Source organism: Cyprinodon tularosa, unplaced genomic scaffold (genome assembly GCF_016077235.1).
Source record: "Cyprinodon tularosa strain WSP-4 unplaced genomic scaffold, ASM1607723v1 ctg30, whole genome shotgun sequence".
NCBI lineage: Eukaryota > Metazoa > Chordata > Actinopteri > Cyprinodontiformes > Cyprinodontidae > Cyprinodon > Cyprinodon tularosa.
The window spans coordinates 4,331,955-4,351,113 of NW_024039008.1; the positions used below are offsets into that span (position 1 = coordinate 4,331,955).

The 19,159-nt window shown below is 39.3% G+C and overlaps 1 protein-coding gene across 1 annotated transcript; it reads right to left on the bottom strand.

Moving 5' to 3' along the window:
* Positions 1–508: 508 nt before the first annotated feature.
* ankle1 (ankyrin repeat and LEM domain containing 1) lies at positions 509–17,695 on the bottom strand. Its single transcript, XM_038291691.1, has 9 exons — positions 17,322–17,695; positions 11,316–11,468; positions 11,095–11,200; positions 9,251–9,380; positions 6,495–8,831; positions 6,216–6,384; positions 4,368–4,530; positions 3,760–3,892; positions 509–1,977 (listed from the first exon to the last, which is right to left on the bottom strand). The coding sequence occupies exons 1-9, from the start codon at positions 17,384–17,386 to the stop codon at positions 1,811–1,813; spliced, it is 3,423 nt and encodes a 1,140-aa protein (XP_038147619.1). The 5' UTR covers positions 17,387–17,695; the 3' UTR covers positions 509–1,810.
* Positions 17,696–19,159: the final 1,464 nt, after the last annotated feature.

Here is a 19,159-nt window from a genome sequence, read left to right on the forward strand (position 1 = left end):
TAAAGCGCTTTATACACTGACAGGACCAAAGTGCTGTACACAATCATAAAATGCAATGCGTTATGAAATAGAAAAGATCGAATATAAAATACATATTATTATACAGAGACAATAAAACAAAGTGAAACCTCTCAGCTTGAGCCAAAAGCTAAAGAAAAAAGATGGGTCTTAAGAACAGACTTAAAAAACAGCAAATTAGAAGACATGTCTTATGCCCAAAGGAAGATCATTCCATGGGAGCTGGCACAGAGTAGCAAAAAGATTTAACGTGCCTAAAGAAGCAATTATGAAATACTATTCCTTTATAGTTATACTAAAAAGATTGAAGCAATGAATAAAAAAAGAAAAAGAAAAAAATATTTGGGTCACAATAAACTGTAATATAAAAACAACCAAGAGGCAAAATTGGGACAAAAGTAAAACCTGAAGCCATAAAAGTGAGAAAATTCTAATTATCTGCAGAGACTGTGTTGAAAACTTTTTAAAAAGAAATCCGAGTCAGAAAATATACCGTTAAAGGATTTAATTATGAAAAACAAAGCAAACATTTTCTCAACACACAAAAATAAAATGACAGAAGGCGAGTACTATACAATGTAAAGAAATCAATGACACTCTTCATCCACTAGAGGGACCCCAAACAACAAGGTACTGAGCAGATTCCAGTTTAAGCTTTTCTGTTCTCCTCTGTTTACAAAGACTGAAGAAAAAGAACTTGAATACAGAGAAAAAATGATACAGTGTAAGCGTAAAGGAAGATAGAAGTTTCGCTGTACAAACATCAATTTCTAATACATGTTAGAAAAAAATCATCAGCAGTAATGCACACAATTAATGATAGTGGAAGCTTAACAGTGACATTTAAGATTAATCGATTATTTGACTGAACCCTTTAAGAAACGGAATCTTAACTGGTTTCAGATGTTTAACTAAAGTGACAATGTTTAGTATAGTTTTTACCAGGCTGTAAAGAAAAAAAATCCTGAAACACAAAGTTTGCATTTGTCTGCTAATGGGTTTTTTGTGAAGAAACACTTGGAGAGCTCATCAATCCCTGCGGAGATAATAAATTCTGCGGATGCTTGCTGCTCGGGTCACTGAAGTGTAGTAAATGAGATGGTAAAATTATGGAGATCATGACACCAAGTAACAGCTGTAACCCCTGAGATCCAGCATGCAAACTAAAGAGGCGTGACACAGGAACAAGGTTTAAACTAGTTCTGCTGAAAACTAAAATATGTCATTATCTACTTCCATGTTAAAATATTCTGTTTTTACATCCAATCCTTTAAGAAAATACATTTGCTCACTACTATCACTACACACTATTTTCTTTTTTTTCCTCCAGCAAATCTATATATGTATAATAGGTAACAATTACATTAATAAAAATAAAATGTTTTAGAAAAACAAAACACAAAGTGACACCAACATGTCTGATCACAGAAAACATAACAGACCAGGTACATATTCAGTTCAATAGGATAGAAGTGATCAATTTAGTCACACTGATTATACATTTTACTCAAAGTTTAATGCAGGAATTTAATTTGTCTTAAGAGCAGAATCCTAAAACACAAAACATTTTCTGCATTCACATAAGGTTGCATGTTCACGTTCAGATATGCATTCAAATGGTTGTTTTTATTGGTTTAGGAAAGTTTCATTCCCTGATGAATTTGCTCAATAAGAGCTTAAAAGCAGCTAACAGTCAAACTCCCTTTATACATAGTGGTATTTCATCTAGTCAGTGTTGGCATTTTCGTGACAGCCCCCCCCCCCCCCCCCTGGCCTCTCTAGTGGGGGGTCTCTACTGCCTAATGTCTGCTGGTCTAAGCTGTCTCTCACCCTCAGCCAGGAAGATCTGCATGGCTCGGTACAGCAGATGGATCCCAAGCTCCCGTTTCCTCCTAAAGTCCCAGTTTGACACCAGCCCATAGAAATCCCCTCGCTTCTGATTGGTCAGCATCTTCAGCCCTGGAATAAGGACAGATTTGGCCATCATAACATCCTCAAGAAATTTTAGACACATTCAAAAAGGCAAACCGTTTCCAAAAGACATAAGAAGCAGCTATTCGGATGGGCTTTTAACCTTGTTTATGCTGTAGTATATTTGACGTTTTATCTCTCTTTTATCGTGTTGGTTTTTTTTTTTCCTGTTGGGATAAAAAAAATCCATACCAAAACTAAGAAAAATACTCCTTTTGTCATTTTTGATACCATAGCAAATTAGTTTTAGAGCAAACGGAGGAGCTGAGCCTCTGTTATTGCATCACTGAGTGTCTGTGGCAGACTTGTTGATAATGGAGACTTAGGAGAGCCTGAGCAGCGGTGGGACAGACAGCGAAGGGCCTCAGTCTGTTAACAAAGGTCCTGGAATTGACTTTTTGGATCAGAGATGAAGGGCGGGTTATAGGGCTTTCAGCAAACTATTTCTGTTATAGGAGTTTCATCCTAGGCTTCCAAACAGCTTAGCTATTGAAGTGAGAAGCTAAAACGCGTCATTTCAGACAAACTGTAACTTTTTTTGTGCTGTTATAAAGAGGTCTAGAAAATGACCCAGTTTATTGTTCATTCCTGAAAAGAATGAGTTACTTTCAAGAAACCGAATGTGAAGAACATGTTGGAATTGACAGATGGGAAGTTGGTCTCCTCGCTAAACCCCAGAGCACTGCAGATGGTCATGGTTAGGAACTTACAGAGGTCTAACTGCAGAAGGTATGGCAGAAAGACACCTGGGGAAGCTGTGCTCCCTGAGAGCGTATCTCTGATAGTTCTTTGACCATTGAGGTGGGAATAAAGCTGAACCTTTGAATGAGGATTAAGTAAAAGATTAGCTACACGGCGGGGAATCTATTGTTTGGTAAAAAACCGACCGGTTTCTGTGAGAACCTTATGGGAAGCACTTTAAAAGGTTTTTTTTGGTGCTTGCCAACATAATTTCTAAAATAGGGGAACAGATCATGTCAGAAACCTTTGTGGGAAAGAGAAGACTTTGTATGTTTATTACATATCCAAGGGAGGGTGTTATGAATTCCAACGTGGAAATTTGAAAGAATCATCTGCTATCACCTTCCTGCTAGAGGTTTTGATGCAGGCGCTCAAAATGCACAAGAAATGGACCCGGTAAAGCTGTGGAAAGGAGGCCCAGGTTCAAAGGTCAGCTCTCTGTCTGCTGTTCTCAGACTCCCTCGGTCCAGGTTCCTCAGTTCCTTTTGCTACCAATCGAGGCAAAGTAGAGGGAGTCTACAGAGGTGAAAGGCAATCCCTGTGGGGGCGTAAAGAAGCAGACTGGGGAACAAGGGGGGCCCTGCTTCTACGAGGACCATTAACTCCTTGTCCTCTCAGATTTATCTAATTAACTGCAGGCCTCACTAGTTCAATTTGACAGTAAGATCGAGGCAACTATTTTTAGGACAAATAGAGCCACAAACAGTATGTTGATTCAACAGAATATTATGGAAAACCCAGAGCATCATCCTCACAACTTTGTTAAACATCACAACTTCTACAATTAGAGGCGAGTCAACATGGAGGGTCCTTCCTGCCTACAGCTACAACGACACATTGAATAAAAAACTATCAATTAATAAACCTTTTAATTCCCTTTGGGATCAATCAAATATTTCTGAATTGAATTAGATTTTCATGGCTTTTGGTTGATTTATTATTCAATTTTTTTCTATAAAATGATCAAATTATTATTGGACTGACATCATACACTGCATGGATATTTATCAACAGGAGGTTTCAACTCACCGATTGCCTCCACCATGCAGGCCTCTCTAGTGTACGCTTCAACCGGAATGACATTCTGGAAACAGTGCAGTGAGATGACTCCCTGTCCGGCCGTCCATACCTGCAGGATGTGCTTCACTTTTGGACAGAGTTTCTGTCAAAATGAAGAAAAGAGGCTGTTATAAAAAAAAATTGACGTCAACGAGGTCTAACACCCTTCTAGTTTTTCCAGACTAGAGATGCACAGATCCAATAATCAGCTCTGATATCAGCGTCGCTACTAATCAGCTGGACCAGACTGGATCAGATGAACGACGCCGATCCATCGTTTCCCATCCAGTCATTTCTATCTACACCGCAGTAAAGCTACAATGATCCAATAACTACAACTTTCTGACTGCCACTCTGATTACATCATCATTCCGCTCTTGATTATTTACATCTGTCCTGATTTTCTACCTTTTTTTTTTTTTTTTAACAATGTTTATGGCAAACCTGATTCCTTCACTGACATTATAAGGCATACAGTTCATTAATTCAACAGGAGTTTCAGATCGGTTTTAACCGATACGTTCACTTCAGGTATCAGTGCATCTCTTTTTGGGTCAGTCGTGTCCTGGCAGTCTTACCTTGGCACTCTTCTCCCCTCTGTAGTACTCTAAAGCCTCATAAAGGTGACTGTAGGGGCGGGAGCGTTTTCCTTTGCCCACATAAAATATGGCGTGAATAAACGTCTGAAAGCACTCCTGAGGAGTTATAGCGTGGCTGCGGAACGGGAGGTTCTTTGTCACCCTAATGGAACAAGAAGTATAGTATTACTTTCTGGAAAATTGAAGAAATGAATCATCATTACAGCATTAATATAAAAAGATATGCAGAGATATGAAAGTTAAGGCCGATATAAATATTTTTATTGCGGTTATGGGGAATAATATTTGCTGGTATTATCTATATCTCCCCACCATGTTGATTCCTTGAAAAATGACCACACTGACAGCGGCTTCTTTGTTTCAGCCAACTCAACCGTCCTGCTTCACTAATCACAGGTAGCACATAACCAACCAACTATTCTTCTCAAAATACAAACACAACAAGGGAGAAAAAACAACTTTAAACAGAGGTGGTGGACTCAGATTCAAGCTTTCAAAAACTTACAATTCAGTTATAGAGACGATCCCTTCCAGATATCCTCACACCCCCCACCCCATCACAGAGGAACAAAGCACCTACCCGCTCCAGCCGGTGAACAATACCTCCTTAACGACCAACCCTTAACAATCACAGACAGGTTTCAGGTATTACAGGATACACCCCCCCCTTTAACGACCGACCTTCAGAATCATAGACAGATTTCAGATATTACAGGCTAACAATAGAACCAAGCGACCCACTCATCGGGTCCATTTGCATGTTTCCAAGCAATACAAGGCTTTGCCTATATAAGACAGACATGGGCAATGTGGAGTCAACAAGTCATCTCCATGTCATGTATTTAACCTACCCAGCCAATTAACCAGGTGAGTCCAATCTGCACAGGTTAATTCACGGTGAAGATTGGACTCACCTGCTTCAGTGGCTGGGTAGAACAAATACATGACATGGAGATGACTTGTTGACTCCACATTGCCCATGTCTGATAGAAGACATTTGAATTGAGAAAGCTTCCTGGAGAGGTGGCGAAACGTCTTCAAAATCTTGAAAAACAAGTCCAGTGGATTTTTTTGAACTTTTACGGAAAAATATATCAGCATGCTTCCAAAATCTCCAATATTAGAAAGCTTGTAGAAACACTTCTTTTCCATTCACTTTTGTTTAAAGTGTATTTGCCTCTTAGGTGAATAAAGAAAATAGCTAAGTAGTTCCAATAACTAACTTGTTAGTTATTGCTCTCTGAGAAATATCACTTGATCAAGCCTTTTCTATCATTCCACACTATAAAATATTGAATCAAAGTATGTCTGATTTATCAATATCTGTACTGGTTAATACTCACAGCTGCAAAATTGGTATTCTACACAAGCGTTATCGAATATGTGCAACATTTGTATTGCAAAGGACAGTTAGGAATGCAGTAACTGTTATGATGAACTTGCATTTTATGTTATCATGTAATATTTAGCAAGTTGGGACGTGGTCTGACAGCAGCAGATGCTCAAACTAGATAGAAATGAGCTTTAAAAGTTCAGTTTAGGCAACTGGATGTGAAGTTTTCTAGAAGACATTTCGCCTCTCATCCAAGAGGCTTCTTCAATTTTAACTAGTGGTGAGGAGAATCTTTACACATAGATAAGAATGTTTAAAATGCTTAAACGCAGCTCGGTCTCGACATGGATCGGTTATTCAAGGGTAGTGTAAATGGGGTAATAGTCATTTAAAACCATAAAAAAAGATGTCCCTTTTATTCAAGCTCTCTAAAAATAACTTTCATCCAGAGGTGGAAAAAATGTGCAGCAAAATGAAAAACAAAACGTACGTACCTGGGATCAAGCAGCAGGTAGTTAAAGCTAGACTTGATTACTCCCTCTCTCCACTTCCTGTTTTGATCTGGCTGGTCAAACTGCTCGCACAAAGTCTGCTCATCAGCATGGCAGTTAGGCAGCTGGAAAGTCCTCAGGACCCGATAGAGTTCTGGACTATAACCTAAATCTAGATAAATTTAAGAGGAGAAAACATGTGTGAAAGCTTTGACAGGCGTGCAACATTACAAGAATTATTTCCTCATCTAGCAAAACCTAATATAATTTCATAAACATTACCTTTCTGAGGTTTTTCTGGCTGCGTCTTGTGACCCTGTGTGTTGCAGTTTGCCTCCTGCAACAGGCGGCAGAGCCTCCTCATATATGTTGGCCTGGTGCGGCTGCTGATGGGACCCGGGCTCTCTCCCAGTTCCACCAACTTCAGCCTCAGCTCCCTGTCAGTCATTCCTCTAGTTCCTGTCAACGGGCTGCTCTCAGATTTATTCTGTTCCTCTCCCTGTTCCAGCATCTCAGGTGACTGGTTCTCTTTCCATTTGTAACTCTTTATTTCAGTTTGCAAGGATTGCCAGTCGTACAGAACTGTGTCATCACAGGCGCTGGTACTTGTGCCGGTGCTGAGCGAGGTGTCTGACGTAGGCGGGACGTGCGTCTCAATGAGCTTGTGGCCCTGCTCTGTATCAGTGTAGAGATACTCCACCGGTTCATCCACGTCGTGGACGCCCATCGGGAGGTGAAAAGACAGTTCCTTCGTTCGCTGCGGTCGATTGCTGGTTGATAGCCGGCTCAAGCTGTACCTCGGGATGTATCCTGTACCTGGAGTACGCAGACGTTCAGAGTCCTCTGCAGATCTCCTTGGAGAAAAAAAGCTGGAGGTGGATGAAGAGGATGTGGAGCCGGACTGTGAGCTGTGGTCTTCAGTCACCCAAACATCATCATTATTTAAATAATCTTCCTCTTTCAGATCCTCTACTTTGGACTTTGGCAAACTACTCAGATCATCATTTAGAAGTTTCCCATCTTTAGAACAATCCCTGTTCTGTTCTCTTATGGCCGTAACAATCTCAGCAAAATTTCTTTCGTACTCATCGTCGGAGTTGTTCTTGTGATCTAATATCACTGTGTCTTCTAAAGACTGTGATCCCTCAGCAGTGCTCTTATGTAGAATAAGAGTATCAGCTTGGCTGTTACTGATGCTTGGATCTCTAAATGTACTTGATTGAGAGTCCTGGCTCTCCTCGGCTAGAGAATCTCCTCCGCCGCCTGTCTCTGAAGAGTCTGATGTGTAAGTAGGTGTTTTGGAAGAGTTGAAACGGTGTCCGCTACCCTGAGACCTGGGAGTGTTGCGGAACATCCGAACTGGTGTGGGTAGCGTTTCCTCAAACAAAGCAGAGGTTATTAAGAGGCTCTCAGGGGTTCTGCTTGTTCTCATTGAACAGCGGCTCAATCTAGAACGTGTCCTGCCAGTGACAAAAGGAGTCGGAGTGAAACCAAGTCCGCTGTTTTCTTGAGATGCCTCACCATCTTGCATAACCACATCTGGTTTTCTCACAGTGCTTAAAGAACCAATAGAAGCTTCCTTTCCTGTACATTTATCAACAGACAATGTCAGTTTATCAATCAAACCTGACAAAGGGTCTTCAGCTTCAGGGTTTGAGTCCGTCTTGTGTTCTGTTTGAACACCAAGATTGTCTCTGTCTCCATTTTTAAGTTCATTCTTAGAGTCTGGGAAATTGTGTTCAGTTGTTTCGTGGGATTCAGTCACCTCCACAGGAGGGAATACAGGATGTTTTGGGTGTAAAGGAGCATCCAGACAGCTGGAGTAATGGTCACTCTCACAGCTACTGTACTGACTGCTACTAGTCCCGCTGCTGCTGCCTGCATGCGTCTGCTCTTTTCGTTTAGAAGGACTCTCCTGACGTTCTGTGTTATCCTGCCCCTCTGGTTCATCATCATTCAGTTTGAGATCACAGTGGCTTATTACCGTTTTCTCCAAGTCCTCAGGAGTTTTATCACTGCTAGTTCTACTGAAGACAAACACATGGTCCGGTGATGTGACGTCGATCCCCTGCTCTGGTAAAACTGTGGCTAAGCGATCCGAATTTAGGAAGTCTGTGTATTCAGACATGTCAAAGGGTAAAGTTTCCGTCGACTGGTCGCTTTCAGTGGCAATGCCTTGCTTAGGGGATTCTGGGCTAAATACAGGAAAATATTCATCTACATTTCTGAAGCAAACACTCTTTCGACTCGCTCGTTTGGAAAAATACTCATGAGGAGCATTGCTGCTGGAAGGAGACGCCACACCATTAATACAAGCTGCCTTTTTGTCATCTTTGGTCATCGATGCATCAATTAAACAGAAAGCATCCTCTTTTGGAGCTGCCACGTCACCTGCAGGGCCTGCTGCAGAAATGCGAGTGCTTGACAGAACAGAAGGTCCATTAAATGATACTCCAACGCAACTTGGTCTTCCGTCTATGTTAGACGAGTTCAATACGGAGGAAAACCTTGTGCTGCTCAGCAGGCCTTCACCAAAATCACTTATCATGGAAGAGCGGGAACTGAAGCTGTAGTCTGATTCAGGGTAGCTGGACGTGTCAGCCTGGTCTGAGTACACAGCTTTGACAAAAAAAGAAAGAAACACAGATTATCTGTAAAGATTTGCTCTTTATACATTTTGCAGTATTTATCTAATGCCAATATATTTAATAGAGAGTTGTGCAAAATTTTTATTCTTTGCAACTAGGGATGGGCGATACATCGAATATACTTGATTAATTTTTTTGCAACCATAAACAATTTGATTTGTTTAAAGTTGGTCAGAATAAGTAAACACTGAAATATTGTTTGCCTGTTTTTAGCCGTCAGATTGTGAAAAGTAAAGAGAAATATAAAAACAAAAAGTAATTTATGACTTTGAAGAAACACCTGATGACATATGTGTTTATTTCTATTATTACTGATATACTATAGTTTCTGCAGATTGGAAAAATCGAATATTTTTAGCCCAAAACATTTTTTTAAGAAAACTTCCTTACATTTCTTACAGTACTGGAACCGAGGAAAGTGGTCGTCTGCCTCAGCTGAGCTGAACTGGTATTCTTGAAGAAGAGAGGCACATTTCTTGTTGTCGTGTTGCTCTGCTAGCTTCGCTGGTGTGTTCCCTTCCTGTACCAAACAGAAATAAAAAATAAATAAATAATTGAAGCTGAACAATGATAGATCCTGTAAAACAACAAGAGCCTGAACATGAACGAGTTAAAGTAACTCATGTCTATTTTCCTTTTCTCAAAACTGATATTTTTTGTAACATGATAACATTTAAACTGGGTTGTCTTGGCAGATGGATGATTCTGAACAAATAAAGAGGCCTCTTGTTGCAGTCAGTAAACTGTTTTATACACTAAGTCAGCAGGAGAGCAGTCAGATAAGCCGCCTTAGTTTGCTTCTCTATTTTCTTTATTATTTCTTAACAGTTTTAGTGTGTATCAGAAGAATTGAAAAGATATTAATGCTTTATCACTGCATTACAGAGGTCATTCTGTGTACTCTATGTCCTTTAAGACAAAAACAAAATGTATTCACTTAATGTATCTGATTAACCCGGATTCATTGAAAATTGAAATAATGGTCTCTAACACACAAGTAACGATGACATTGAAAGATTTTTGGAACCGTGTTCTTCGATTCTATATAGAACAGACGAGGCGTGTAAACTTGTTCTGTATATTTATTTCCAAACTTCCACAGAACCTTTCAGTAGCAAGCTACATCCAGACCTGCCCTCTCGCTCTGGCCTCCAACCCATGACGCCATGCGCCCCATTGCATACTGGGTATTGGAGTTCAAGAGCTTTCCGGGTCATAACATCACAGGAACTTTTGCCCGAAATTAAAGAAACAGTCAACAACCCATTCTGTTGTATGTTACATCTTCACATCCACATAGTTTGTATTTAGTATTTTCCTATTTTTATTTGTTTTCCTGTTGAATTTTAATCCATCTGCCTGTTTCTCTGCCAATGCGCAGTGAAGTTTATCATTCTGAAATAGTGGACTTCCCTTCTCCTTCTTCCTGCTTTGATGTGATCTTAGACTTAGACAGATTTTATTTGTCATTTTGTTTACGCAAGTGTAAAACAAAAAGGAAATTTAGTTTGGAACAGCTCTCGGGACAATTTCATCTTTTTTAAAGTGCTGCCTTGAAAAGTAGTAAAAAAATTATATTTAGATTTTTTGACTGCACAGCCTTTGTCTGGAAATCTTCACTGCTCTTTTCTATAGTTTTTGTGAGTGAGTGAGTGAGTGAGTGAGTGAGTGAGTGAGTGAGTGAGTGAGTGAGTGAGTGAGTGAGTGAGTGAGTGAGTGAGTGAGTGAGTGAGTGAGTGAGTGAGTGAGTGAGTGAGTGAGTGAGTGAGTGATACGATGTGAAGTTCTTAAGAGATTGTTAAGTTCTGTTTTTGCAACCTATTTTTTGACAGAATTGATCATTTCCCCGTTTGTTGGACTTACTGTTTATTCTCCATCTGTACAAATAAAAAATAAATAAAGGTTGATCTGAACTGACTATACAATTAAATCATTTTGTCATGAATACACTTGATTCTGAGGTGAACAGGGTTTTATAAAACTGGATATAACTTGGACCAATTTCTTAACGTGCCTCAAGATTTCCATTTTTATTGAATAAATGAGATATAAACAAACTAAGAAATGAATTATGTCCTGATTGCTGCTGGCATACAAAGTCAATCCACTTTTACTCACAAGTAGTCTCTGAAAAGCCACTTTCAGTATTCTACAGTGCAAATCCAGGTATAAACTTGACCCAGATCTCAGTACTAAATCAGCTGAAAACAAGCTGTTCAACTATTATGACTTACATCATCTTTTACGTTTGGGTTCCCTCCATTCATCAACAGCACCTTGAGATTTTGGTAACATCCCCAAAGAGCAGCAACATGAAGAGGAGTCAGACCTTCAGAAGACCTAATAGAGAAAACAATACAAAATCAGTTTAAACTGGTGTAGAATATGTTTTTTAAGCAGCTTAATTCAACTGCTTTTTGAACATTTTTTTTGATTCCAATGTATAAAACTATACCTTATGTTGGGATCGGCTCCATGCTGCAGCAGCATTTTCAAGCAGCGTATATTCTTTTCTGTCTCGTTACCAACTGCCAAGTGTATTGCAGCCACACCTTCACTGCCCACCAGGTTAGGGCTTGCACCCTTGGAAAGGAACAGCTGCACATTTCTGCAATGAATAAAGACCTGTGAAACCCTGGTAAAAAGGTTGTATACAACTTACAAACAATAATAACAATCTTAAACACTATGTATCCAAAATAAACGTATGTAAAGCCGACCACGGTGATTAGGGCATTGCACTTGGGTCCCAGAGGTTCTGAGTTCAAGCCCCAATCCCACAGACTGCCCCTCTGAGCAAGACCCTTAACCCTCAGACTGTATCTCATATTAGAGACCTTACAGTAGAAAAACGGCGAGAGAAAATGGCTACAGCATGTATAGACTTCTTATTTTCAAAATAAAAGTGTAAGATTTTGAACCTGAGAAGCTCTCAAGCTACAATGTTAGTATTTATCCCACATACAAAAACTGATAAATATCTAGAGATTTGATATGCAAAACTAAAAAGGTGTGTCTCATGAAACCAGTACAGTACCATCATCCCTTATAGATTTTGTGTCAGTCAGTCACAAAACCTGGAAACTATTAAGCCAAAATGTTAATATTTAAGCATATATTATTTAAAAACTATTAAGAGTCTAGAAATGCAAAAATAAAAGGTGCATCTCTTGAAGCCGATGGAAAACGATGATCCAACACAAATTTTGAACTCATTACATGGACGCTATTAAGCAAAAATGCTAATATTTCCATAATAAGAATTAATTAAAACTAATTCAAGAACTGAAATGGAAAAATAAAAAAAAACCTTACTTTTGAAGACAATGGAACACGAATATCCGACACTGATTTTGAGTCAATTGATCACATGACCTGGAAGCTATTGAGCAAAAATACTAATATTTCCATTAAAAAAAGTATGAAAAATAATTTGAGATTTGAAAATGAAAAATAAAAGATGTAACTTTGAAGCCACATCCAAAAAGCCCTCTTAACACACCATGTTAACTAAGTGTGTGCACTTCACTATACACTATATTGCCAAAAGTATTTGCTCACCCATCCAAATTATTGGAATCAGGTGTTCCAATCACTTCCATGGCCACAGGTGTATAAATTCAAGCACCTAGGCATGCAGACTGTTTTTACAAACATTTGTGAAAGAATGGGTCGCTCTCAGGAGCTCAGTGAATTCCAGCGTGGAACTGTGATAGGATGCCACCTGTGCAACAAATCCAGTCGTGAAATTTCCTCGCTCCTAAATATTCCACAGTCAACTGTCAGCTGTATTATAAGAAAATGGAAGTGTTTGGGAACGACAGCAACTCAGCCACGAAGTGGTAGGCCACGTAAACTGACGGAGCGGGGTCAGCGGATGCTGAAGCGCATAGTGCGAAGAGGTCGCCAACTTTCTGCAGAGTCAATCACTACAGACCTCCAAACTTCATGTGGCCTTCAGATTAGCTCAAGAACAGTGCGCAGAGAGCTTCATGGAATGGGTTTCCATGGTCGAGCAGCTGCATCCAAGCCATACATCACCAAGTGCAATGCAAAGCGTCGGATGCGGTGGTGTAAAGCACGCCGCCACTGGACTCTAGAGCAGTGGAGACGCGTTCTCTGGAGTGACGAATCGCGCTTCTCCATCTGGCAATCTGATGGACGGGTCTGGGTTTGGCGGTTGCCAGGAGAACGGTACTTGTCTGACTGCATTGTGCCAAGTGTAAAGTTTGGTGAAGGGGGGATTATGGTGTGGGGTTGTTTTTCAGGAGCTGGGCTTGGCCCCTTAGTTCCAAGGAAAGGAACTCTGAATGCTTCAGCATACCAAGACATTTTGGACAATTCCATGCTCCCAACTTTGTGGGAACAGTTTGGAGCTGGCCCCTTCCTCTTCCAACATGACTGTGCACCAGTGCACAAAGCAAGGTCCATAAAGACATGGATGACAGAGTCTGGTGTGGATGAACTTGACTGGCCTGCACAGAGTCCTGACCTCAACCCGATAGAACACCTTTGGGATGAATTAGAGCGGAGACTGAGAGCCAGGCCTTCTCGTCCAACATCAGTGTGCGACCTCACAAATGCGCTTCTGGAAGAATGGTCAAAAATTCCCATAAACACACTCCTAAACCTTGTGGACAGCCTTCCCAGAAGAGTTGAAGCTGTTCTAGCTGCAAAGGGTGGACCGACGTCATATTGAACCCTATGGATTAGGAACGGGATGTCACTTAAGCTCATATGTGAGTCAAGGCAGGTGAGCAAATACTTTTGGCAATATAGTGTATATCACATAATGGCTGTAGTTCATGCTTTGTGTCGCCCCAAAGTCTTTTCATAAGGAGAAACAGATATGAAACTTTCTCTAATTCTTGTTTGCAAATTGACTTTACCGGATTTGACTGTGGAGTTTTATATCAAGCATTAAGTTCCTTGTGGTTGTGTTGAAGGTGGCTGTGGAGATATGTTTTGTTTCCCCTAGACTTAGCAACTTTTTTTCGGCATGACTTGCATATTACTTGTGTCTATAATTCGTCCTGTGCTGCAAAACCGAAGCAGTCCCAATTCCAGAGGTGCATTGTCTTAGGAAACAGTTGCATTCTGCTTTAATCTTCATTGATGTCTTCATCCCCCGACATGCTGGTTGTTGTTGTAAACTGTACCATTGAGGCAAAGGGTGACGTGCACCAATACTGAAGGGCTTTGCTTCACTAGGTATTTAAGGTCTCAGCAGACTGGTCAAGGTGTGCATGTAAGAAAATGCCTTTCTTATACGTTAAATAATTAGAAAGTATCCCGTATCATTTTATTAATGCATATCACACCTGCCAATATCACAATGATGAAAGTTTTTCAATATATCGTGCAGCTCCAGTATCAATCTTGTTTTATCTTATGAAATAACATTTTTTTTTTCATTTTAGATAAAGCAAGCAAAGAAAATCCATGGAAAGGGAAAGTCAGATGATGTAAAGGATGAAAAGGTGGACAGTAACAGTGAGGATACTGAAGACATACCAGCAGCTGAAGTCACTGACAGTAAAGTGGGAAGGGATTGACAATAGACGTTGCAAAACAGGCCAAAAAAGGTTCAAAATTTGTATTACAAAAAAACAGTGACACAAAATAAATACTAAACATGAATACATGAATAAAGTCAGATCACCATGGAAAGACACATTATATCATGAGTCTATGAAAGAGAACCATACTTGCATTTAAGTACAAGCATAAAAAAATTTCATAGACACAAAAGCAAGATGCACTTCTGATTAGTGTGCAGCTGTCTACATTTTCTCTGAGAGAAACAAGCCCAGTCCCAATATAAAAAAGTTTTCAAGTGATTTGTGTTGGTGCTGTTACACACAGAAAAGATCAAAGGAGATCTTGACCTGCAAAGTACGTGCGAAGAGGAAAAATAAAAGCTCTAAGCAAAGGTGTCAGCAATATCCCTTACATCATGCTGAAGAATACACGGCTGGCAACATAACTTGTAGCATGACCAAGGATGTTTAAAAAAAAATATCCTATAAAATGAAGACGACCTCAAGGCTTCACAACGATGTAATGTCAGAACTGATGCTTACTCAAAAAGTAATCCTGGAGGGCGGCAGTCATGTATCTTTTAAAGGTTATCTGCAGCACTTACAACTTGATCCGTTTGCTCTACATTCCTACACACAGGGTGGATTTAAAATTTTGACAGAAGACCTAAAAAAAATTAAATAAAAAAAAAAACCCATCACTCTGTACCTTGATGCTACTGGCAGTGTTGTGCGGAAAATACCAAAAAGTTTCTGTATTCTGTGCTAGTTCTGCCTGGCACCGGAAAGGACAACCTTCCCCTACTGGTCACAGAATGTTATCAGTAACTCAGGGTACTTTATGCTAACCTGACTCCGCCAGATGGATTTGCTGGATTTGCTCCGCATATCCATCTGGAAACCTTCCGTTGAAGTAATTTTGGAAAGGGCCGAAAATACTGGTTAGCTGATTGGCCTATGTTGGTGATAGACGGGCCAAATAAACCAATCAGATCAACGAAGCATATAACGTACTAACAGAGCGACGACGAAAACACAAACACAAGCCTATTGATAGATCAAACTCTTGCCGAAACCAGTCGGGAGAAGAGCAAAAACATCTTTCCTCTGAGAAAAGCCTCCAGAGCAGTTTTTTGCTCTTCTTTCAGTGAAGAAATACTCTGTAATTCTGATAAAACTTGCTCGATAGTCACGCTAACGCTAGTTTCATCGGATGAAGCCGCCATGTTCTTTAGACTGAACTGTCGTGCTTCTTGTTGCGTCACACCTCAACCCGCCTCAAAGCCAAAGCTGATTGGACGCTCGTTTGGTAAACTGCTCCAAATTTTCTTTAACGGAAAGTAGCCAGACTGATCTGCGAGTGAAACCTTGAAAGCTCGCAAGATCAGGATGGTCTCACGAGGCTAACTTTATCCCTTATATTCTCACTTTTATGGTTGTTACAATGTAGTCATTATGTTGCAATGACTATTTTGAGATGTCTAAACACCAGTTTCGGTTAAAAGAAACTTGTTGCACTTTATTTTACAATGGAAGTGCTTGCAACTGCACTTTTTTTCATTGAAATTGTGCAAAACATCAATATCTCCTGATGAACATACACAGCACTTGCTTTTTCATCTCTACCTTTAATTTTAATATTAGCTGGGTAGAATATCGCAATATATCAATGTATCGTGACCCAAGTATCACGATGCGTATAATATCACAACACCCTTGTTGAGACAGATCATAGCTGGGCTATGATTAACGGCGTGTTTATTGCATTCAACAAAGATGTTTCTGTCTACCTTGGCTGAGCATATAACAATGTATGGAGAAAAAAAAAAAAAGGAAAGAAATCCCAACCTTTACAGTGCTTCATCTTTGCTCAGCCCATATTTTGAATGCTGTATTACAAGCATCGGTGACGAAAACTACAGATAAAGACATAATGGAATAAGCCTTATATGCCTTTGCTTTCCTTCTAAAATGCACTAGCATGAAGATGGCAACAGAGGTTTTTTATTCCGTGTGTGTTTTTTGATTCAGAGGAGGACACCTAAGTGGTGAAGCACAGCAAAGGTTATCTTGATGTGTCAATTTTGGAAAGCCAGGGCTTTAAGGTGGAGGACAATGACTTAAAGATGGAAGGAGAGATTATCTTTATGGACAAAATACCATTTTTCAACTGCAATGGGACCAACAGCATCATGTGACGCCCTTTCACGTCATACTGTTGGAACTAGGGCTCTCATCTTTGCAGAAAGTCTTACTTTTTGTGTCCTGCTATCAGTTTCCATCATCTTATATCAGCAATGAAAAAATGGAAATCTGTGTTTGGCGACTGACTTGTTTTTCTGTCAGGCTTAAGTGAAAAAAATTGAAAAAGACCGATTCTAACAACGTAAAAGGATCTCGTTTATTTATATATTTTAAAATTTTGTAAACAACAGCAGCCGATTAAACTGAATGTTACAACCTTGGGATGATAATATGAGCTGTTTTTAACGAGATCCGCCTCTCTGGCTGCGATGCGCGCTCCCGACACAGAGGGAACAGATTGTTAGACCGAAAAGTCGAATATCTTCCCAAATTTACCGAAGTAGCATGCTCTGTGTGCTTTCTATCTATAAGAATTATCTCAAAAATTTGTTTAAAAATAGTTAAATTCAAACAGCAACTCTGCAGATCCGCAGCCAGGACTGACAAAAACATACAAATATTTCAGATATAGTGCATTCACTTTGAAACGTTCATTCATCTTTTAATTGCAAAACTCCTATTATTTGTTAGTGTCTAATGTTATACTAAATAAATACTTAAGACTACAGTTAGACTGAACGACTCTCGCTGTTTTAACGTGGTAGTAGTTAGATTTAATCTGATCCACATGCACAAACTCAGGGTTAAAGAAAGATGTCTGGAGGCGTGTGACCGACCTGGGATCCCCATCGCTCACCGCAGCGCACAGCTGACTTGCAAGCTTCTCCTCGTCGCGATCCATGACCACCGATGATCACCTAATCTCTGTCTGCTTAGCTCATGGCGAAATGAATGGGGAAGCTTTAGAAAGCTTTCATCCGATGTAAGCTAACAGGGCTAATTCTATAGAAGCAAAACTCCACATTGCTCACATAGGGTCGGCTGCATTTTGGATGTTGTCGTTTTACAAATTATTTTTATGACTTATTGTTTAAAATACGCTATTTACTAATCTTTATGGCGATTAACGAAACCGGAATGAAAGGTTATCAAAAGAACCGAAGCTGCGTTTAATGTTTTGATTCTTCCCTCCAAGGAAGAAACGCGGAAGATCCGCCCATACTCTCTTCTGATTGGACAACTTCTTCTTCTTCTTTTTTTTAGGGCGGTTGACAAGCAACTTAATGATGCGAATTACCGTCATCTACTGGAATAGAGTGTGAATCGGGGTGCTCTATATAAATTTTCCCACAAAAAATTATAATAATTAAGTTACTGAATCTTATATTCTATCAATTTCGTTTTCTTAAGGTAATTTATTAAATGAAAAAAACATTTACAAGTAGAAAGTTTTTCCAAAATATCTTGTATATTTAATTGCAATTTATTTACTTGTAATCAACAAACTAATTCCCTTCTCTCAACAGAAAATTTAGAATAGACTAACAAAACATGTTTTACCGTCTCCTCCTGAAAACAAAAATCATAATTTCCTGTTGGATGTTTTTCCCATTTTAAATATTTTACTATTTGACCTTGTATGATCAAAACGTAATCTGAATATAATGGTTTCCTCTTCTTTATTATTTCTTCCTTTTCTCCTCATTATATTGGACAACTTCTTCTTCTTTTGTTTTTTACTGGCGGATGGCAATCAACTAAAGGTGCATTCAATGCCACCTATCAGACTGGAGCGTAGTCATCAATGATGTCAGAGGGAAGTAAGTAATACATACCTCAATGGTATGCACAAATCTGCAAATTTCTATCCATACACACTCACATATAGATTTATATCTGTGTATAAGCGCATGCATACACACACTTATATGCAAACTTTAAATGTGAATAAATAATCCTGTGTTTTTAAAAAATCTAATTAATTCTAACTGAATTTCCTAAAATATTAATCATAGAAACTCCTATTCTCTCTCTGTTTAGTATTGACTTTAAGTGCTGACATTCCTCTTATTACATTCGAATAATACATGTTCCACTGTTTTCATCTGATTACAGTGAATACAAGTCCCTGTTTCTTGTTTCCCTATTCTGAAAAGAGAACCATTAAGTCCAGTATAACCAATTCTAAATCGAGATATGACCTCTTCTTTCCACCTTCCATTCTTACAACTATTACCCCCCACATTCTTTTGAATTTTGTTTAGATCTCTACCAGTGTCATGATTATCCCATTGTTCCTGCCAAACCTTACAGATTTTATTCTGAATAATAGATTTACCCTCACTTGTGCATTGGACAACTTCATATCAATCAGATGCTTTTAAATATTCTGGCATCTAGGTCTCCCTTTTAGGCTCATTTTTATGTGACAATGTTCGGATCTATTGACGAAAACCTTATAGGTACTGTATGTTGGTGTATTTTTACTTGCATTTTGCAAAATAGCTACAACTGGACAATACAGAACATGTTTTAGCTGAAGGAATGCAACAAATAATATGCATCTTTTTAAAAGCACACTTCAGGAAAAAAAAACACTGCTGCACAAGTTAGACTGATCTTAAAAATCAAAAGTCTCTTTTGATTACATTTGAGAGTCTGAACAATTCAAATG